This window comes from Pseudopipra pipra, chromosome 6 (assembly GCF_036250125.1).
Source record: "Pseudopipra pipra isolate bDixPip1 chromosome 6, bDixPip1.hap1, whole genome shotgun sequence".
Lineage (NCBI taxonomy): Eukaryota > Metazoa > Chordata > Aves > Passeriformes > Pipridae > Pseudopipra > Pseudopipra pipra.
The window spans coordinates 12642856-12665076 of record NC_087554.1 but is presented as its reverse complement, the minus strand read 5'-3'; the positions used below and the strand labels follow the sequence as shown (position 1 = coordinate 12665076).

Below are 22221 nucleotides of genomic sequence, written 5' to 3'. Positions count from 1 at the left end.
GGAGAGGCAATGAGGGATGTTCAGCAGTTCACGGACAAGGAGAAGAAGGAGGAAGAGGAGAAGAAAAACCTCATGTCCTCATGGCAGTCTCAGCATTGGACACAGCATCAAACAGGCTCTTCATTATGTCCCTAATGTATATGTCCCTGATATTTTTTCCCCTCATCAAAAGCTTTGCTTTAGAATATACATGACCTGGGTGCCTGAATCAGCTCAGGAGCAGCAGCATTGTGATTAAAATAATAATAATAATTTTTAAAAAGCATGCATGCAGAGTTGAGAAGTGTGACCTCTGAGAGACCCAGAAAACTCTGCAAGTCTTGGTTACGCACATTAAATGAGGTTTAAAAGCTTGTCGCCCTCTCCAGCACATGTGTCAAGACCAGAGGTGGTGGAAGATTGAAGGAGAATAATTTGCAAAGAAGGGGTGTAATTTATCAAATTCTGGGAAACTCATCACTTTGTGTTGGATGGGATCTTGCAGCAAAAATAGCCAGTAGTGAGGTGAAGGTTTTAAGAGGCAGCTACTCAAAAAATGCTCCTTATTATGCAGAAACAGAAAATATTTATAATTTTTAAATTATATTGCTTTCCCCATTGTTCATTTGGTCTCCTCTCACTAAATGAATGAGACAAACAAAAAAGAAAAGCTCTCTGAGAAAAGCAACGTCTTGGCTCACTCTTTACATACAATTCCATTAGTCTATTTGATTCTGTAATACCTTCAGTCTTATTCTCCACCTGTAGTTTCCATCACATCGAACTGTTATGATGCAAACACTGAGTGGCTGGGCAGAAGGGGGTACAGTGAACCAAGCTCCTGCGCAGGTGTGAGTTTTTCAGCATCTAGCACTAGCCTGAAGAGAAAGGCCACACTCTTCACTGAGGAGAGAGGGATTTTAAGAAAAAATGATTTTTTTTTTTTTTCCACAGTTGATCAGATTTGCGGTGGCTCAGTTGAAGTCTTTTGGAAATGTTAAATAATTAGCTCATTTTTTCATAATGAAAACAGGATAGAAAAAGGATTAATTTAGTAAAATGTGGGGAATTTATATCTGACAGCAGTGAAGCTGTGATGCCAGACTGCACTAGTCCTATCTGAGCTGTCCCAAACCATAACAGCATAAGCCAGCCTGTCCTTACAAAGTTAATAGCTGAGCAATAAAATGCACAAGCTCTCATTTGTGGGACAAGTGTCCCAGTTGATACAGACCCTACTGAGGCCAACAGATGTGCTGCCTTTGGGAGATCTTGGTCCAAAGGTCGCACTTTTTTCCTGATGTATTTTAGGAAAATTATACTTCCTTGTTAAGAATAGCATTCTTCACTGATACTTAGAAGCACATATGTTAGCCTAGAACTACAGGAAAAGTCTCCTGCTAATGGCACATGTTCCCAGGGATGAGACATCATGGCAAAGATCAAAAGTTCATGCACCTCATCTGCCAATTATTTCTGACTCTGACATGTGGTGAACTATGGACATGACATAAAAACTCCTTTCAGTGCATAGGAGACGTTTCACTGGCCATCCTCAGGGTTTTTCAGAGCACTGAATCTCCCGTGCACCTCAAGGTGCATCCTGTTCCTAGCCATGGCTTCTTGCTGCTGCTGATTGAGACATGATCTGACCCAGCCTGGTCGAACCTCATTATTTATTTCAGGCTTTTTCCATCACAAGACCAAGATGCCAAGTGCCCAAAGCAGGTGTCCTGCAGCCTTGGCTGGGTTATTTGGGGCTTGCTCTGAATGGTTCCCAGCCACTTAATAACTGGCCTCCATCAGCAACCACAGGGCTGAGCAAAGCCAGCACCCTGCACACAAAAAGCCCCAGACCCCAAAGACAGACCATTCTCCAAAGACAGACCATTCTCCAAGGGACCTGTACATCTCCCAGCTTTTAGGGGTAAGATACACAGCTTGGCAGCAGGCAATGCCTTTTGTTCCTGGGTTCTGCAGGAAGCACCAGTGCTGCTGCTCCCCCACACCGGCAGCTCAGCCACCAGAGCAGACACACATGATCAAGACAACTGGAGCACTGCCTGTCCTGCCCCAAGCAGAGAAAACTGGTCCTTTATGAACGCTGCCTGCTCCCGAGCTGGGAAACCGCAGGGTCCCTCCCGTTACCCAGAGCCAAGATTTATAAGGCAGGAGGCGGGGGAGCACAAGCACGCAGGCTTGAGCAACTGGATACCCTCGGATTTATACTCCATTTGGGATGATAACGAGGTGGTTAATACAGAAATACAAGACAGCAATAAACCACTGACTTTTATAGATCTCTGTGTGAATCTGAATCATCATTTGGCGAGCAGGAGATGGGTGATATACAGCAGCCTGTCCCACCTCACTCCTCACGGCTCCCTGGGAGAGCAGCAGCACAAGGGAGCCTGCGAGCACCAAGGCTGATAAATCCTGCCTGGCTCTGCAGGAACAGCAGCCACGGGACAGGATTTGGTAATGGAATATGGATCAACTAATCTCAATTAAAAGCATGGGATTTTTTACTTTGACATCCCTTTTCCTCCACACAAGTTGTGTTCCTCTTTAAACCCTTAAATTACATTGGAAGTGCACGCTGGAAGCTGAAGGCAGACTTCGTTGCTTGCTTTAATAAAGAGACTAAAAACAGCCCCTCTTCTGATGGGCAAGAAGGAGCATTAACTACCACTAAATTATCTACTTTCAGGTCACATAAAGTCATCTAAACTTGCATTAATCTGTTTACAACTTTGGAAAAAAAATCACAGACCCATGGAATAGGTGTTGCAGATGCCTCAAAGATTATAAGAATTTAAAAAAAAAAAAAAAGGGCAACTAGATAAATTAGGGGCAGAAAAGATCCCTCTACCTTACAGTATGACTCTCACTTACAGCTGCCTCTGAAGCACAGACATTTGGAGGCTGGAAAAACAGCTCTGGGTGCTCAGTGGTGCTGCTTCAGGGCTCATCTTGCAGATGTGCCCTTTGGCCGCTCCTGCAGACCCCTGATCCTGATTTGGGTGAGCCATGGCTCTGTCTTGGACCAGGAAAGCTAAAAAAACTTTACAGAAATATCTTCCAAAGTGAAATAGTGACTTTATGGTATCCAGCTTTAACAGAGAGCCTGATTGCTGAGAGCAGAGACTGTCAGCAGCTCCCAGCAACAGGGCCATAAAATCACAAGCAGCTTCCAAAAGTATTTCTCTTTGTGCATGTATGTATTTTTCTGTGAGAGAAACTTAGAGGCTGAAGTGATATTTCATTAAGGCAGCTGGAGCTAATCCTTCCCATCCCTATTCTTGGAGGAAGTGCAGGCAGGCAGGGCTGGGCAGCAGGGTTTCTGCTACCTCCAGACCCCAAACCTGCCAGTTCCGCCAGAAGTGGAATATAAGAAGAGTTTATTTATATATGATGGAAGAAAAAAGATAAAATATTGGAGGAAATGGTCCAGAAATGCTGAAATAAAAATGAAAGACTGAAGTAATCTACCCTTACTTTATGTAGAGGCATAGATATAAAAAAAACTTGCCTTTTTATTATTATTATTTTTATTGAGAATCCTTTTTCTTCCCAGGAAAATTGTTTATGTAGAATGTCCTGAGAAGCTTCATTTTTTATTTATATATCCATATATATGAGTGGTGGTAATTTGAAGTCCTCCAAACAATCACCTGTAAATTACAGTCTTTCTAAGCAGCAATATATATCCACAAATCAGTCCCAGGACACTGAAGCCATATATGAAAAGGTCTATTTATGTCACTCCAGGCAGAGAAAAAATTTGCTCGGTTTTATATAAAAGAAATTTTTTTATTAACAAGTATAGTTAATTGGATAATAAAAAAAAAAGAAGAGCCCTTTAAAAGGCCTAGGATAACTAGAAAGTTGATCTAGTGAACTCCTGAGCAGTGTGATTTACCAGGGCAGCGATCCTACTGCAGGTTCAGATTAACCTGCTGCACAGCACCGAGCACAGCCCCAGGTATGGCCCCTGTGCCCCACATACGCACTGGGAGAGCTGCTGAGGCACTGGGGAGGGGGCAGCCACACCACTGGCTGGTGATCTACAACAGAGAAGTCACCAGGAGTGACTCCGCAAGAAATCCCTGCAAAACTTGGCAGAGACACCATGAGAAGAGGCAGGTTTATAGCAGGATGCTGAGGGATAAATCCCTAATTCTACCTAATCCCAAACTCCACTTCTCAGAGCTGCAGCAAGGAAGGCAGCCCTGGAGCCTACTCCTGCATCAGCCATCCATCACCAGCCACAGAAAAGGTGTACTGGTTTGAGCTACTGCTGATGGGGATAAAATTTGAGCTTATTTTGCTTGCCTGGGGTAGTCAGCCATCAGCATACACACACATGGGTGCTGCCCATCACACCTTCTTGCTGAATGAACACCTGCCCAAGTTGCCTCCTTGGGACCCTGATTTGGGACAGAGTGGGCATCAATGGGCAGAGTTAGCTTTGGCCAGATCAGCCCCATCAGTGATCTGTATGCAAGCAAGGCAACAGCAATTCAAAGCACTATCTGTTTCTACCTGCAACTTTCTCACAGGCTTTACCTCCTGCTGTAAATGCAATATTTTGGGGGTGTGAGGGAAGAAAGCTTCCAGGGTGCTGCTAGATCATGTTACCAGCAGCAATGGAGCTGAGTTTCCAGGGCCTTGAGCCTCACCACTTGTAACAGCAGAGGCCAGATCATACACACACTTTTTTCTTAAAAACACTTTTCCTCAAAGCAAGGCTTTGGGAGAAGCCGCTAACAAACCAGCAAATTACATCAACCAGAAGTTCCATTCAATAAGTGATCTTTTAAGTGGCAGGAGTACCTCATAGGATACAAAACATCTATCTGCTGCACTTTTCCTTCCATAAATTACACTCTTGGTTTCCCCAGTTGAGCGCCACTGAAGATTTCAAAGAAAACTAACAGTTGTATTGGGTCAGATGTAAGAAAATAAGAACTACTGGAAAAATGCATCCAGGTCATTGTCTCAAACACTCAGATGAGTTTAAACACGAGCAGTTATTTTCTTCATCTTCCATCAAAGAACAAGGTTTGCCTACACAGTGTTAGGTGAATATTAAGCCTGTCCACACAAGTGTTTTTGCATTGGGCATATTTTCAGGGAAATAGGATGTTTCTAGGACCTTTGTCATGGCTGGGCAGAGGGAGAGCACTGGGGTACTCAGGCAAGGTAACAGTGTGGCAATTGGTGTGAGCCATTGCAGTTGGCCAGGACAGCCTGAACACAGCCAGCACACTCTCACACATCCCAAACCAAAAGGAAAGAAAGCAAACCAGCAGATTCAGGAACTGCAGAGCCCCTTTGCAGGTATTCAAAAATAGATATCCAAACAATCTGTTTGTTGAAGAAATTATTCACTGTGAATTATTTGCTCTACTAACAAGCTGCTTTCCCTTCACGTCTCACTTTCACCTCACCTCCTACTTATGTGGGCTCCAATCAGGCCTCACTCTGCAGTTGTCACCAGAATCACCCCAAATTTACAACCGCGCCGGGACGAGAAGGCATCAGCAGGGGGGCTGAGGGGAAAAGCCACTGGACCTTAACAAGAGCAAGGACCCTCTGCCACAGCCTGGGGCCAGGCCACAGGAATGCTGTCCTGGAGCAATGCCAGAGCCACCTGGTGCCATACAGGCACCAGCAGTTTAATAGTGGGAAACCAGAGAGAGCATATGCTGGGGGACAGAGACATGAGGGGACGGGGCATAGGACGCCGGTGCTCAGAGCAGGTGATGATGGCCAGAAATAACCACAAAGCTGACTTTACAGCTGGTGTGCTTTTTCCTACCCCACCGCAAGTCCATTCCCTGCAGTATCCCTATGGCCCGGATGGGGCACCCCCTGCAAGGGGCACTGTCCCAGAGTCCCTGTCACACCAGCGAGGCAGCACAGAGACAGGTCACACACTCTGTGTGCTATCTCCCCAAAACTGCCCAGTGACAGTCTGCACAAGCTTTGGGCTTGAGTTTGCAACCCCTCTCCCACACTGCTGGCCAAAATCAGAGCAGAGCTGATCCTGGGGAAATTATGCCCAACAAAAAAGGGCTCTCCCTGTTGTAGCACGGGGGACAGGGAGGGGATAGCAAATACCATCAGGGTTTGAAGGCTTCAATAATTCAAAGGTTTTTGATCTTGCAATAATCCCTTTGCACAGTACCACTTAGAACAGACTTTGATTAAGGGATGTCTTGTTAACTGATGTTTAAAAGGGGGAGGGTTTTTTTGTAGTTTTTGCCTTTTTAAGAAGGGTTTAATGCTTGTGCTGTCCTCCTGCTGTCAGGGCACTGTGACACTGCTGGGCATCATGGCAGCCTGGCAAGTGCCAAGCTCCTGGCCATTAATTGCCCAATGGGTTTATGTCCTCCAGCTCCAGACATTGATGAATTTTAAACTAAAAGACCAGACGAATTTATTATCTTCCATTAGTCTAACACAATACAATTTATTTTTAAACAGCTTCACTCATGCAAAAGCATCCCAAAATGATTCACGGCAGATGACAGACTCTGCATGCAAATCCAGGCAGTTTATATCCTCCTGCACGAGGCAGCATGAGTTGTCCCAGTGACTGGAACCGCAACCAGGAGGATTTAATTATCCACAAAATGGCATCATTGCACTTTGTCCCACAGAACGTGCAATCAAAACAAGGTAGGTACGGGCAATGATGAGCATAGGCAGGACCAGAGGATAGACTGAAGTGGATTAAAACACAAAAAGTTGAGCAAATCACACTGCAAATAAAGATGCTCGAGAACTTGGGAGGAGAGGGAGAAGCAGAAGGAGCAAGCAAGGCCCTTATGTGGGAACAGTGGCACAGAAAACATGAGCAGAGAGTATGTAGGAGCAGGGAGCTGGCCCAGGACTTAGAGGATGAGAGAAATACAGTGACTTGACAGGCAATGAACCTATTTGTATCAGTTCAGGATCTACACTGGTGCCATTTCTACAACCAATCAACAAGCAATTCCCAAAAAACACACAAGATTTTTGACCAAGCATCTCCCCTAAGTTATGGTCAGGAAAGCTTTATTTAAATGAAGGAGGGGAAAAAACTGTCACCACAACAGCCTAACTCAGTCTCTTTCCCTCAGTCCACATCCCCAGCAGGACAGCTCTATGACTAAACAGGGGTGTCACTCCCTCCCACAGCAAAGATTTCTCCTTCAACCAAAGGCATCTGACTTCACCAGTGATTCCACACTTCTTTCCCTACATACCATTGCAGCTCTTAGCAAGAAGCCAGAACAACACAGCACCAGCACATACGACATGCCCATGTCACCCTCCTCACAAGGCTCAACCAGGTGCATTGCAAACACCTCCTGCTCTTTCTTCAGCCCAAAAAACTCAGAAAAGCCCATTGCCATACCTGTTCCAGTCATATTCTCCCAGCTTCTCATCCCAATGCAGCTCCCTCGCCACCTGCAGAAGATGTAGTCCTGATCATCTTGCTGTAAACAACCTGCAGCTGTTCCAGCACAGCCCCCTGGGACAATTAAAGAGACAGAATAAGGACCTATTGGAAGCAGTGTGTCAAAAACCTGCCTTTCCCCTTCCCCTCAGCAAGGAAGGCTTCTGTTTATTTCCCCCAGACTGCCTGCCTCTCTACAAATAAATGAATAAACACAGTTCAAGGATCATCACTTTTATAAAACCTCACCAAGAAGACCCACTAGGGACCAGAAGCATGTGGGCTGTCACACCAATGGAGCTGGTCACCTGCTGGAAGTGAAAACCAAAGTGATGGTTGGACACTGGCCTGTGGCAGTCACACCACAGAGCTCTGTCCACAGCCACATCAGCCAGGAGGGGATTGTCCCCACAGCAGTTCACCTTCATGCTGTGGCCCTGTGGCCCCCCAGCAAGGGTCAAGCATGTGCACCTCACTGATGTTTCAGTGTGCCTCACAGAGGGGCTGTTAAGGTTTTGAACAAGCTCAAGTGAGATGCTTAGTACTTTTTCAGGATTTGGTACTTCCCAATGTTACACAGCAATGCAATAATCGTAGTGCTTCAGCTATTTCTAAAAAGGACAGTGACTCTGCGAGAATAGTACTTATTAGAAAGCTCATCTTTATTTGAAAGCCAGAATCAAGTTCTTTGGGGAGAAATTAAATCATGGAAATAAAGAGCCATGAAAGGATAAAAGTGTGGAGTTAAGGAGTCTGGCTTTCCCAGCCTCTGGCTTAACGTGATGAAGCAGGGCCTGTGGAAAACACAGGCAGTGGCACCCAGAAAGCAGCATTGCTGCCAGCACGTAATGCAACCATGAGAGAAGCAGAAATCATTGTTTGTGCATAAACACATGTTGTAGTAACAATACAGACATTAGGGAGCCTGCATGGTCCAGCAGGTCATGGTAAAGTGATGTTATACAACCACAGCCAAAATAAGATGGTGGGTGCCCTTCCCTGCTGTGCCTTGCTGGGCTGGGGCCGACCCTTCCGTTGCCCCGGCACACCAGTGCCACCAGCTCCACCCTGCAGCCCAGCACAAAACTGGGACCATCCTCAGCCTTGGCTGCACGTCTGGGGACACCACTTGGCACATGCTCACAGATTCTATGTTTTATCTGGAAAACAACTCCCCAGGGATTATTCCGTGTCAGACACCCCAAAAATCAAAACATCCCACACAATTAATCGCATCCCACATAATTAATAGCTGTCTCAAATGCCTTGATTCTTTTTTTCTCTACGATAAAGAAACAGACAGCTCGTACATTGTGAGAAATAAATTTTTCCTTCTGATTTTTTCCTTGTCTGTAGAACATTTATAAAGTGGAAAAGCCAGCGGCAAAGCATGTCAGAATTGTCTTTTAAGGGGTTAACATTTGTAAGATGAATGCTGCAAGAACTCTTTCTTTTTTTTTTTTTAATTAAAAAATATATTTCTGGAGCAAAAACACAAGCAATAAAGAGTGTTTGCCTGTTGGGAGTCTTGTTTTGTAATGCGGTATGAATAACCAGCTGACAATCCGTTTTTTTGTTTTCTCTTCATATGGCCAATGGCCACGAGCCAGCCAACTTTATTGTCCTTGAAATGTCATGATTTTGAGTATGCACAGAATTCTTAACTGCCCAATTTACTGCATAACATCCCTTTTTATTATATGGCAACAATGTGATCCTGGGCTCAAAGACTTACTAGTTAAGAAGATTATGTGTTTTCCTTTTTCTGTTTTGTTAAAGTGCCAAGTCTTGCATTTTTGGCATCTTCTAAAGAATAAAATGTCTTCTGAAATATTCTTTCCAAGCACAGAAGTTACCTCAGAGGAGCTCGGCATGGCAGGGCTTTTCAGTACTTTCTCGCTTGCTCAGAAGTTCAGACGCATTTCTTTTCCTCAAAAGCTTCCAATTTTTGTCTCTTTGTGTGTATTGACAGCAAAAAAAAAAATTGTCCTTCATAAGTTTGTGTTGCTTTACTTTACTGATAATTTATTTCTCTCTCTTTTTTCTTTTTTTTTTTTTTCCCCTTCCCAAGCGTTGAGAGTTTCCTCTCGTGAGCGGGAGCAGGCAGGAGGCTGGCAGGACGAGGGGGGGACAGCCTGCCTGCACCCTCATCTGCATTCCCACAGCTGCTGTCACAGCACCCCTGTCCTGCAAAGTGTCACCCCTCCCAGCCCGTCCCAGCGGCGTCCCCGGGGACGTGAGGGCTACACAGGCACACCAGGGAAACTGGCAGTTTTAGCCAAATTCAGCTCTGGCACAAACACGAAACCCACTGTTGGTGGGAGATGGATCTGTTAAGAGCGTGACAGGGCTGGCTCCTGCAGGTCTGGTACCCAGGGAATGGGAACATGATGCAGCCAGAGAGTGCAGGGGTCTGTCACTGCACCCCTGGGCTTCAGTGTGGCAAGAAACAGTGTGACTTTGCATCCCATGTCCTCCGGCTGCTTGTGCTTCCTCAGGAATGGAGCCTTTTAAATATGTTTTCATCAGCTGACATTTAAGTATGAATAAGCAACTATTATGCATGCACTAAATATTCATGTTTTACAACATTGCCATTACACTGAGGAATTATTTATGAGGCTGTTGCTCCCCAGTGGGGTGAGGGGACACGGGGCAGGGCAGCCAGGAGCAGCTCCTGGGCTGCTGCTGCGGCCATGGCAGAGCCACAGTGTTAATGTTTGTGTCTTGCCAAAGGCTGAGGCTTCCCAGGGCCTCCTCTCAGGTGCAAAGGCAAGGCATCCTGCTGTGGAGAATGTTATGTCCTGAACCTTTGTGTTCCCACTGGGACTTTAGGGCACCTTTTCTCCTCCTCTGTGGCAGGCAGAGAGGTCATCACCTCAGCCCCCCAGGGCTGCTGTTACTGCTACCAAGGCAAGATGCTTCACTGCATCTCTGGGCTGTGTTCAGCAAGAATTTAAGAAAAATTAATAAAAGAAGTAAATTATGATAAAGACAATATCTTTTCAGAAAACCAAACTGCAAATAGAAGTCCCTCCTTCTGAACCTGAGCGTTGAACATTGAACGGGTCACTTAGGTTAAAGACACCCACTGCTGGGATGCACACGGTGCCTCAGGACAAGCTCCAGAGTGAAACACCAGTTTCAAGCAACAAAATTTTCATTAAATAAAACCACAGTTTTGTACAGTTTCTACAAGGACGTCAACACCTTCAAGTAAATACCTGATTCAATTTAATAATAATAAAGCTATTCTCAAGGTAATTTTCTTAGTAAAATCACCCAAAAATGCTCAGGTTGCATTAACATTTCTTTCCAGAAGTGTTACCATCGAAGAGTGAAACAGGCAGCCAGGCCCCTCTGCTCACCCGCGGGCAGAGAGCAGGTAGCACCTTATTGCTCTTCTCAAATTAATTTCTTTACGTTAGTAGTGAAACATTCCTTCCAGGGAACTCCTGGGAATTCAGGGTTACGTGTCTGGTCAATGGTGGGGCGTGAATGTGCATTTGTGCATTGCCCCGGGTGTGCAAGGTGCCCATGGCCATGCCACCGCCTGCAGGTGCTGCCACTCCGTGCCCATGGGCTGGCACCAGGCTCCAGCTGCACTGAGGCCCAACCCATTTGCCTGCTCAGTGGTATTTATCCCTACATGCTGAGCTAACTGTGCTATGGGCAGGTGGGAGCAGATCCGGCACTGGGCATCAGCATGGGAGCCCCTGGCTTTGGCACTCAGCTGCTCACATAGGCAAAAACCCCAGGGAGAGTGAATTCTTGGGCCTGAGGGGGAGGGAGAGTTGGCCCTCAGGAGGGATGGTGGACAAGCAATGCAGCAGTAGCTTAAATTATCTCCCCCCGGACATGTTCTCCTGGGATGACTGGCCTCAGGTCTGTGTCCAGTGCAATATATTTATGTTATTTATATTTACACTTATACTTTTGCATTACTTATGAGGTGCTTCACAGTGCTTTTGTGGCAAAACAGATCTCTGTTTGGGGCACTTGCCCTACAATTGCTTACAATAAGCTACTAATATTTGGTACTTTCATCTGCAGCTGATCCCCCACTTCAATCCACCTCTCCATGTTCTGCTGCTTCTGCAGGTTTGGTCCTTCCAGCTCTGCTTTCTCTCATATCTTTACTAAAAACCTTCCTCTGCACCATGAAGCAGCTGCCCCGCCAGACATCTCAGCCTGGCCAGAGTCATCCTCAGCATCCTTCAGCATTTTATTATTAAAACCAGAGCAAGCCAGACAGACAGATGGAGTCATTTGGTTCCTGTAAGCAGTCATACCTACATCAAGCTGTGCAAACTGAGGCTTCCCCTGGAGCCGGTGCCTGCACTGGGAGCTCAGCCCTGCCCTGGAGGGTGCTGCAGGGAATACCGTGCCTGGGGATGAACAAGAGAGGTGGAGAGTCTTGGAGAGATGCCTGCCCAGCAGAGAAGCTGGAGCTATCTGCTGAGGTGGGGTGCAACAGGACAGGCAGCCAGGAATCAGCTCTGGGTCTGAGTGGGCTTCCCTAGAAAAACATTTGCAACCTCCCTCTCTGCTAAAAGGTCTACTTTTTGCATGAGAAGCTGATGTCTGAGGACACGGGGGGGTGAGAGGACAGGGTAAATGGCATCATCCCACTGCTGTTTCCATTTGGAAATAATATTACAAACTCATTGCAGGCAGCTCCACTGCTGCCTTGCTGGCACAGGGGAAAGGAGCAATTGCTAGAGCAGGTGGGAAGCCAGCACCCCATAAACAGGGACAGGGCTTAGCAATGGGACACAGAGTGACCTAATCAAGAATTAAGTCAGAAACTTTCACTGGCAAAAGTCATCTCCATCTCCAACAACTCCACATTCCCTAATCTAGGGGGGACAGCCCCAGGTACAAAATCACCAATGGCCACTACAGGCCAACCCCAGCCCTGCAGCTGGCACAGCTCCATAAGGCTGCTGGAGAAGAGCCTTCCTGTCTGAGAGCTGCTGAGGGCTGGGAGCTGGGTCATTTGAGGAATTAGATTTTGAGTGGTTGTTTGGAGGACTTTGCTCACAGCTCCCCCACCCCAGCAATTTGGAAGTGAGGCCCAGGGCCCTCACCAGGCTGGTGGAGAGACCTTGACGAATCCCTGGTGTGTGGCAGGGGCTGGCATGGTAGCACCCCCTGAAAGCCCAAAGAACCTGTTGGTGTTACAAACGTCTGCCCCTGTGCCCACACATCTGCTGATTTCCATACTAAAGACATTTACTGTATATGTTTGCCACCAGGGAAAACTGCTGCCTGCGACTCAGCTCTATTACTGGAAGAGCAGCGGCGGTATTTGCGCTACTCTGAATATTGCATTTCCAGGACCCGCTCTATGGCTTTCGAAATCCTCCTTCCAACTCCCCACATCCCCCTTGGCCAATTAGGGAAAATGCCTGGTGGGGGTGATGGCCTCCTCCTCTGTGTGGCAACGCCGTGCCGAGGGACTGGCGCCGAGCGGCGCAAACCGTCCCTTCTTGGCGTTGGGAAGCGCGGTTCGCAAGCCAGCAACAGAGGGATGAAATGCAAATATAGCATTTCTTGTAAAGTAAATTAAGCTAACAACGAGGTAACAAACTGCTGTTAATATTAGATTAACTTGTTTGGCAAGATACGAAATGGGGTGAGCTGGATTGCCGGTGGCGGAGTGCTCAATAGCGCTAATGCTGCTCAGGGAAGTATAACATCCCTCTGACAGACAGGGGCACGCTCCAAAAGTAAAATAAATTGAGTCTGGAGGAAGAGCCAGAATCTGTGCAGCAATTACACCAGCATTAAAGATGAATGGAGAAGAAGCTTAAGATTTCGATTGCCTTTAAATACTGGCTTGTTTTTAATCTCAAAATCAGACTGCGCTATGATCAGCCATTAGCCCCGACTACAAAAAAAAAAAAAAAAAAGAGAAAGAAGATCCTAGATTTTAACATTTGTAGCATGAACTTAAAATACCTCTTTGATCTAAGATAAGGAGGCAAATGGCACATAATGCAGAAGTTAAAGCCAGTTGAGTGCAGTTGGCAGCTGGCAGCGGCTGGGCTGACATTGGAAATGATGGAGGTTTGGACAGAGGGGTCACCGGGAGCCATGTCCTCAGTGTGGGGACTGAGGCACAGGCTTAAATGTCATACTATATGCCAGTGGTCACTAAACTGATTAAGCAGTGGTTATCTTTAGCAGTAAAAGGGCTATCTGCTAATACTAAATGATTAGCGGCTAAAATGCCATTTACTCTGCTCTGATTCCTTGAATGAATATTTATGCCAAGTGATGACTATAACACCATCAAAAGGTTTCCGTGCTCTGCTCCGTAGAGTGGAAGCGATTATTCAACAGCAGGTCTGCACTCCAGCACTTGTTTCTATTAAGCAAATTTGCAGCGTTCAGACAAAAATTCATGATTGCATTGTCCTCCTGGGATTTTTATTTTTAAAGATATCCCACCTCCAACACTCTCCGGGGCACAGGCCATGGTAGGCAGGCCTTGTCTGCTGGCAGACACAGAAAAGAGAGCTATAGATGCTCCACAATTTCTCCCTGGTGTTATTATTTTTTTTTTAATATAAGACAACTGGACATTTGCCACACCTCACTCAGCAGCTAGAAGCTGTGTCCTGCCCCAGGCTTTCCTCCCACCCACCCCGCTGCCAGCTGAGGCTTTTGCACGAAACAGCATCGTGAAATTCCTTGTTAGACATCAGCAACTGGATCTACAGCCGTGGTGATAAATCAAGTGGGCTGCTCATCAGCAATGAAGTCCCTGCACCGCAGGGTACTGCCTGCATTTCACAGCAGGGGCAAGCACAGGGATGCAGCGAGAGCCATTGCATGTAAGTTGGGGCCCACAGTGTAAATGACACCTCCAAATGGGCCCAGTTCAGATACTCCTGCCCTGCAGAGCCCTTGTGGGGACACACATACACAGCAAGACGTGGCTCACACCAACCAAACGCCATTTGTGTTCATCCAACAGTAGAGTGGGATTTCCTGCACAAACAACCCTCTACTCCAGCATCCTCCTCCCTCTGGGGTGACGTTTCTGCAGCTTTCCCAGCGATGTACAAGAGATCAGGCAGCTGCAGAGCCATTAGCTGGCATTAGTGAGGCAGTTCTGAAAAGTTATACTTTCCTCCTCCCTTCAATTCTGAAGTAAGTAGACCAGCTAAGCCAAGAAAAAAATGCTTTCTAGAAGGTACCATTCTCCAAAGGACTCAGTTTTTAAACTGGTACCAAAACCCTCCTTAAGAATCTGAACTAAAAATTAATAGCTCCCTCCCGCGTGTTTGGTGAGTGGTTTTGGTTTGGTTTTACTGCCTCCTTCCTCACCACAGAGCAGCACCCTCGCGCTGCCATTGTGTGATGAATTACAGCAAATCCCAGAGGCAGGTGAGGAGCCATCACTCTGGAGCACAGGCAGAGGCAGTGACTGTCTGGCAGCCCATTTCAAAGGAAGAAATCAAAACATTTGAGTAACAAGCTACTCCTTCCTTAGCCCCAGCATGGCCACCTCCGACAGCCTCTACAAAAAGAGCATCAACTCTACAGTTTCTCAAAAGACAATCTTCCCCAACCCCAGAAAGCACGAAAATGGAGCAGCAGTTAAAACACCACATATCCATAGGCAACTATAGGTGGCTTTTAAATTGCTATTCCATGTTTATGGGAATAAAGAGGGATGGGGGCAAACATTTTATAATGGGTATCCCAACCCAAAACATCTGTTTATGAAGAAAAATCAGTCATTTTACATACCTCAGGTAGCTTTAGATGACAGGCAATATTTTGAAGCTCACTAAGTGTCTAAGCTCACTAAATGTCTACTGGAGTTTTGCTTCTGTTAAGCCATTATTTAGCACAGGTGTACATAAAAGCATTTCATGCAACAGTCAGAACAGCACCAAGCTGCACTGTATTTGGCATTTGCAATTCAGAGAACACACACAAGCGACCCAGGACCAGCAACCAATTAAGTCACATCAGAAAAAAAGTACTCGGTGTCTATTTATTAAAGGAAAGGGGGGTAAATTTAAGAAAAAGCCAGAAGACAAAATAAATAGAATTGCAGCCATCCTTTACAGCTACTGGTGCACTATATTAAAGTGACACTCACCATACAAAGAAATGTGTTTGATACAGTCCAGTGGGTTGCACATGAATTGCATAACCTTGAAAATCATTGCACAAAGCATCGCAGCAGGAACACAGTTCAGAGTTTTTCTCCAGGAGATGCTTCAAATCTCATCGCTTTTGTTACGTGGGAGGTCAAAGCACCTGGCACAGAGTAAGCAAAAAAGGGCTGTGGGAAGGGATGATGCTGCATCAGCGCCCGGTCATGTTCAAACCCTGACATCAGCCCTCGCAGCAGCTCTGACAAGCAATGCCCCATGGGAAAACACCACTGCCTATCAAAGCCTTGAAATTAATATCCTGATCAATGCCCAGGCACCTGTTGGCAGGCCTGCAGGGAGCCTGCTCCTCGCAGACCAGACTGGAGACACCGTATCAGCCGGCCAATAAGTGCTCCTGGCCATGGAAAAGCTCTGTCTGAGTTCATAGAGGTGCAAAGCGAGGTGCCTCTCAGCCAGCAGCTCAGCAGCCTGGGTGGGACCCGGCCAGCGACGCTGATGGTTCCCAATCATCACCTGCCTCCAGCTTGTTCCCTCCCATTGTACAGGGAAGCAGGTGGTTGGACATAAGTCTCTGCACTGTTCAAGCAGAGAGGTCTAACTCTGCAGCAGCATTTCCCCCAGCTGGTGTTTGTGAACCTGCCTCTGCTGTGATCCATGTGATTCCAGGAATCTGTGTGTATGTTTCTAATAGTCTGCTCAACATAAAGCACAGGAAATACAGGCTTTTGCCACATGGGGAAGAAACCACAGCAAAGATGACCAGGAAACATTCATAATTTTTAATTCACACCAGTAATAAAATTGCATTACATTTCTCATAAAATAAATGTTCCAGTTTATATACAGAAAACAGACTGTACAGAGCCCTCCCCCAGACCCCAAAAACTCACAAACATACAGGCAATGCAGTGCTCAGCTAAGCAGGCACAACTGTACATCTAAAATTGTAACTGCTTTGTGTTGGGGGGGAAAAGTACTACAATGTATATAGTCCTCTCTGGACCAAGAATTAAAAAAATATTGCAGGCAAGCTGACAGGCGCCCTCGCTGCTCATGCGGCCAAGCGCCCATCCCACAGTGCTTCAGCGAAGCAGGGTCTGTTATTGAACCTGGGACTCGAAGCTCCCGTTCAGCTGCCCTTCCTCATAGTCCATCTGACACAAGATCATGTTGTTCTTCAGGAAAAATTTGTCTCCCACACAGAACCTGGAAGATAAAAAGAATTAGTGGGTGTAAGTATGCTTGGGTCTCAAGGCGACTCCGGTGACCAGTTTGATTTCTAGCTCTGCCAGTGGCATCGGAGCCCAAGAAAGCCCACGTGCTTCTGCCCGCTTCCCTTTCCCCTTCCCCAACCCAGGGCTTTGCCATCCCTTTCCCTGGCACAGCTGTGCTCAGCTCCAGGCCACAGTTGTAGGAAGCAGCTCGGGGAGCAGATCCCGGTCCCTGCCGGGTCCCACCACCAGCAGCGGTAGGAGACCAGGAGCAGTTAAGGGATTTGTCCCTGCAGACAAGAGGTGTCGGCTCTACAACCGAGAAATCAAGCGGCCGATATTACACAGAGACTATTTGAAGTTTTTGCTGGTATCCATGTTTCCACAGTTCCCTCGGGTGAGGCAGTATTTACACTAATTTCCAGGCAAGGACTGGCTATTAAGTCCTTCCTCACCCCCTTGTGTACAGTGCTGAACAATAAATAGAAATTTCCCGGTGGCTGGACTCCTAACCTTTATCTTCATTGAGCGAAGGGCACAGCTCTCTATATACCATGTAAATTGTTCTGTTTGTCTTGAAGTTGACAGAGAAGCTTGTGATATTTAACAATTTTATTTGACCATTAAGGTCAAAAAAGTTCCACATATAAGATCTGAGAGGTGTGAACTGACAGCCAATAGCTTTTTTGCCCTGTCTGCTTGCTCAGGAATCAGAAGCTAATCTTTACTCCTTAAGATAACAAATAACGTTCTTTGCGCCCAATTCAGGGGCTGTTTTTTGTCCATCACACTGGCAGGGCAATGACAGACCAGAACACACAGCTGTGCCTCCCTGCCCCAGGAGCTGAGTCTGAAATCAGCCCCAGGTCCCTAAAGCAGAGAGGCACCCTGGGCTGGGGGCTGTGCCTCATGGCATCTCTGAACCAGGCTCTGAAGGAAGATCAGTGGAGATGACCCCATCCTCAGGAGACTTAGCAGACCTCAAATGCCCATTTCCTCTGTTCCCAGGCAGAGCTTTGGCACTGTTTATTCCTTGACTAAAATACTTTCTTCATTTTAACTCAGGCAGCTTCAGGCAGAGCATCTCCATAAAACTGAGTATTTTCTGCTAAAAGAACAGGACTGATAATTTCAGAGCTCCTTTATAGGTCCAACATGGGCACAAGTTTTCTCCAACTGGACACCTGCAAATAAGCTGATTAATTTGCCAAGTCAGTACAGAGAGAACTGAGTGTTGGTTCTGCCTTTATAGGATTTCACTGGAGACCATCCATCCTCTTCCCTCTGTGGCACATGCTTTAGTAGTTATGAAATTCAACCTTTTTTGTATATAAAAAAGCTAAAAATTATTCTCAATTTAAATTAACAGCTCTTATGCTAAAAACTGTACTGCATACACTCTCCCTAACACCACCTTCCCCACCAGCAGGTTTACTCACTATAAATAACAGACACAGCTGCTTGCTTTTTACTACTTATCCCTACCTTAAGTACCATATAAATCTCCAGGAAGAGAAATGCAAAAATTACTCTTACTACCAGCATCAACATCTGTCTCTTGCTAAACCTGGTTTGGGTCTAGAGGAGCCAAAAGAGGAGCTGGAGAACTAGGGAGTTGGAAGGTGGGGGTGTTGTGTACAAGCACATGGGAACTGAAATGCACTGCATGGGTACCTTAATATGACGTGAAGTTTTGGGAGAAGGGTTTGTTTCACTGGAAAGGCAACTATTTCTACCTGCCAGTCCTGCAAACCCACCAGTAAACTGGGATCTTTTCAGCTGATGCATCACAACTGGAGACCGAGAATTTAACAGGGCAACTTCAGGCTCAGTTTCTTGTGTCCCAACCCACAGGTCTCTTCAGAGAGAGAGGTGGGACCACACCACCAGCCCCCATGCTTGGAGCAGGAATGTTGCTGAGCCTCTCTGGCTGATCAAGTTCCAGCCAGCAGCAGTGAGAAACAGGTGCTGAACCTACCCTGCCATTTCTACGGAGTGATTTTCTTCTGAGCAAAACCACGCTTCAGATAATGGCAACAGAAGCAGCTGGATTTCCTGCAACCCTTGTAATACTGACCTATTAGCCAGTTACAGCAGTGATCAGCTTTTATTCAGCACTATGATAACCATTTGACTTTAGAAGAGTTTAAAGCACAGTAGGCTGAGTAGCAATGCAGGACTTGATGCAAACCTGATGTTTTAGAGAATGAAACTAATGAAAACACTGCACACTTGGTAAAAATATTAGAGATTTTGCTCTGATAGGTTTAACACTCTATACAGTGTCCAGCTATAGAAGGGCAAGGAAGCTAGAGGAGAATTAAAGAAAGGTCTTCCTCATCAAATCTTTTCATAGCTGAAGAGCGATAAGGGGTTTCAGTGGGGTTTCCAATTCACAACTAGTATTGGCATCCACCTCTGCAATTTTGACTTTAGGGTTACTTAATCTCACTGTTCTCAGTTCAGCATCCAATGTTGTCTGTTACAGGATCACTTCCACTCTGCCCTTTCAAGCCAAAATCTCTACAGAGTAAGTCATAAAAGTTTGTAGCCCTCTGATCTCAGCCAAAAATAACAATCTACACATAGCTCTACGCTGTCCACTCAGCCCATCTTTCAGAACAAGTCAGCTCCTCTCAAACTGGGCAGCAAATCCCTTGTGCATCAAAGCGCAGCTCTGCCAGATCGGGGGGATTATCTGTGCTCTCCTGCCGGGCAGTGTCAGCACGTGGAGGTTACGGGAAGGGCAGGCAGGGCAGCACTTTGCACTGAGTGCAGGTACAGTGTTAGCAACTGCAGAGGGAAGGGAGGGAGGGAGGGAGGTTCTTTGGAGCCTTTGAAAAAAAGAGTGAAATTTTAAAGAAATTACTGAAAATGAAAACTAGGCATCGCTAGGATTTTCCACAAGAGAAGAAGGGTAAAGTAGGGGTTTGAGGACAGATAGTCATCCTACAGACTCCAAGGCCAACCCAGCACTCCTCCCTGTGCAGCTCATAGCCAAGACTTGCCTCTGCCTGAAGGGATATTGAGATGCTCCAGCCTTAATATCTGCGTGGAGTTTGGGAGTACCCCTCTCCTGCCTGGCCTTCATCAGCAGGGTGAAGAGAACTGAGCCTGAGGGCTGAGCCTGGCAGCACCTGGAGACAAACCCCAGAACTGACCAGTGATTTAGCACTGTGGAAGGAGCATCTCGGGGAATAAGGGTATCACCTCTGTGCAGTCACATGCTGCCGGTCGGGGATCATGGCTGTGGCAGGAGCATGTTCAAAAGTCACAAAACAAGACTGGGCAACTGAAAGATTCCGTGTAGCTTCTGGAGAGAGCCCAAGGCCAGGAGCCACTAGATGTCACTGCCGCCCCAGCACTGCCACCGCGCCCGTGGAGGCGACAGTATTAATGGGAGTTTTGTATCTCGAATAAACACCGCCTCCGCCTTCAGCCGGCGATCGAGTAAAGCCACCTGGGCTACACACGGCTCACCCGATTCGCCTCTTCTGTGCTCTGGCACCAACCAGCTGCAACCCCATCCATCTCAAGGGCTAAGCCACTGTCAGAGGGCACAGAAGGAGAAGCAGATAGGGTCGCCTAAGGTTAGAGGGGAGGTGGCAGGTTTGCATCCACACATGTGACATGTATGGCTGCTTCGTGAGACATCCCACTGTGACTTTTTTCTAGATTAAGCAACGAATTTTAAAGTCAGTCTTTTAGTTTGACTTTTATGGAACTGGGTTCTCCATCTTCTCACACCTATCCCACACATATCTCTCACACCTCCCCACGGGATGAAGCATTGCATCCTAGTTTCATCTTTGGGAAACACAACCACAGATTCAGAACAGGAAGCCCAGCACAGGCCTTGGACGCTGGGCAGCCACTACAGCCTGACAAAACAAGCAGTAAGAACAGCAAGCAGTTTCGTGTCTGTCTTAGACAAGGATGGATAAATGGATGCATCAGAAGGTGACACTATATCACATCTGGTTCTGTGGGCTTCCATTCTGCCTACAATGACCAATAAACACACTGCTAGGAAGATTTTTCACAGCCCTCCCAAATTCAACTGGCTACAGGTAGTCCAAGTGAAAACGGTGTGCATGACCCTTCATTATACTCCTCAATGTGCATTTTCCACCGGGTAAAACCCAGCAGAAATACACAAGGCCTACTCAAAATTATACCACCAAGATCCCATGTTAATTACACAACAACTAAAGGGATTTGTTCCCAGTGTTGGAAACGGCTTAGCTAGAGTATTTTTCTCCTTCCTGTCCCTTCTCTTTATCCTTCTTCTTTGCCATCCCCTGTTTTGAGCCTGTCAGAAATGTGATTTAAGCAAGATAACATCAGTTTGCCAGAGGAGGTCCATTCTCCATCGTCTGCATTCTGCAAAGAGGGTAGATCCTGAAAGGACGCTGAATCAGTTTGTTTTATTCAGCAGCAGCTGTGCCGCATACAGTCTGTGCCTGTGTGCCCCCCCTTGCCCCTTCAACTCCCACCAGCTCCAAGGGGATTTGCAGTAAAAGGGCTACAGGTACTTACATGCATCACCCAGGTCAGCCTAATAAACCAGCCCGAGCCACACCAGCAGGCTGTGAGCCCCAGACAGGTAGTGTGGATCAAACGTTTCCCCATTTTGCGGGCAAAGGTATAAATTAGTTTGTGTGTATAATAACTGTGTCCTCACCGCTGGTTGCAGAGCTGACAGGCAAAGCAGTCCAAATGGTAAACATTATCTCTGGCCCTCATCACCATCTCAAAGGCAGGGATCAGTTTACTGCAGGCAGCACAATTCCCGGTGGTACCAAAGAGCCTGCCAAAGAAGCACAATCATTAGAAGCCATTTTAATTAAATGGTGGAAGGACTAATTAAGTGTAATTAGCAGTATCAAATACTGTATTGCACCAATAAATAGAAGTTGCAGTCTCCATTTCACTGACCAACCAGCGTGCGGGAACTTGGGGTAAAACTGCCTGGTGAGCAGGCTCTGATCGTCGAGATGAAACTTCATTTGGTTTGCAAGCCTAGGGCTAATTTGCTGTCTAATGAAGAAAAGCATTAAACATTCGGAGCGCTATTTTGGGGCTCACAAAATTTCAGTCAAAAACTATCTGCCTCTCTGCAGCAGTGGGGAAAGTGCTCGGAGCCGCCCATCCTCCTCCGCGTGGGTTTGCTCTGCTTGGCCACAACCTGGTGGAGGGACAGGCTGGCACCTCTCGCAGCAAGACACACAAGTCCTGCAAACTTTGCCAATCCTGGCAGGCAACACTATAGTAGAGCTCAGGAAGAACCTCACTTACCTGCTGTTTAAAAAGAAAAAACATAATTTCTCTTGCAATGAGTGCACAGTATTTTGCAAGGCATCTCAGAGAGCAAGCCCTCCCCGCTGGCTGTGCCCCCCTTCTCCCACATCCACATCCCTCCCAGGAGCCAGCTAAGCCC

The 22221-nt window shown here is 46.6% G+C and overlaps 2 protein-coding genes across 6 annotated transcripts in view; both read right to left on the bottom strand.

The window, feature by feature from the left end:
• Positions 1 to 15636, bottom strand: part of RIC3 (RIC3 acetylcholine receptor chaperone) — a 61837-nt gene extending 46201 nt beyond the window's left edge. The window contains exons 1-2 of the mRNA XM_064657404.1: positions 15552 to 15636; positions 7388 to 7504 (exon numbers count right to left, since the gene is read on the bottom strand). The gene's annotated coding sequence lies outside the window, so the exon portion shown is untranslated. The remainder of the gene's footprint in view (positions 1 to 7387; positions 7505 to 15551) is intronic.
• Positions 15637 to 16326: 690 nt separating this feature from the next.
• LMO1 (LIM domain only 1) overlaps positions 16327 to 22221 on the bottom strand; it is a 61713-nt gene continuing 55818 nt past the window's right edge. For all 5 annotated transcript variants that reach the window (XM_064657409.1, XM_064657408.1, XM_064657410.1 and 2 more), the window contains 2 exons: positions 21466 to 21591; positions 16327 to 16776 (listed from right to left, as the gene is read on the bottom strand). In XM_064657409.1, coding sequence (XP_064513479.1) covers positions 16671 to 16776; positions 21466 to 21591 — 232 coding nt within the window. In that variant the 3' untranslated portion in view covers positions 16327 to 16670. The remainder of the gene's footprint in view (positions 16777 to 21465; positions 21592 to 22221) is intronic.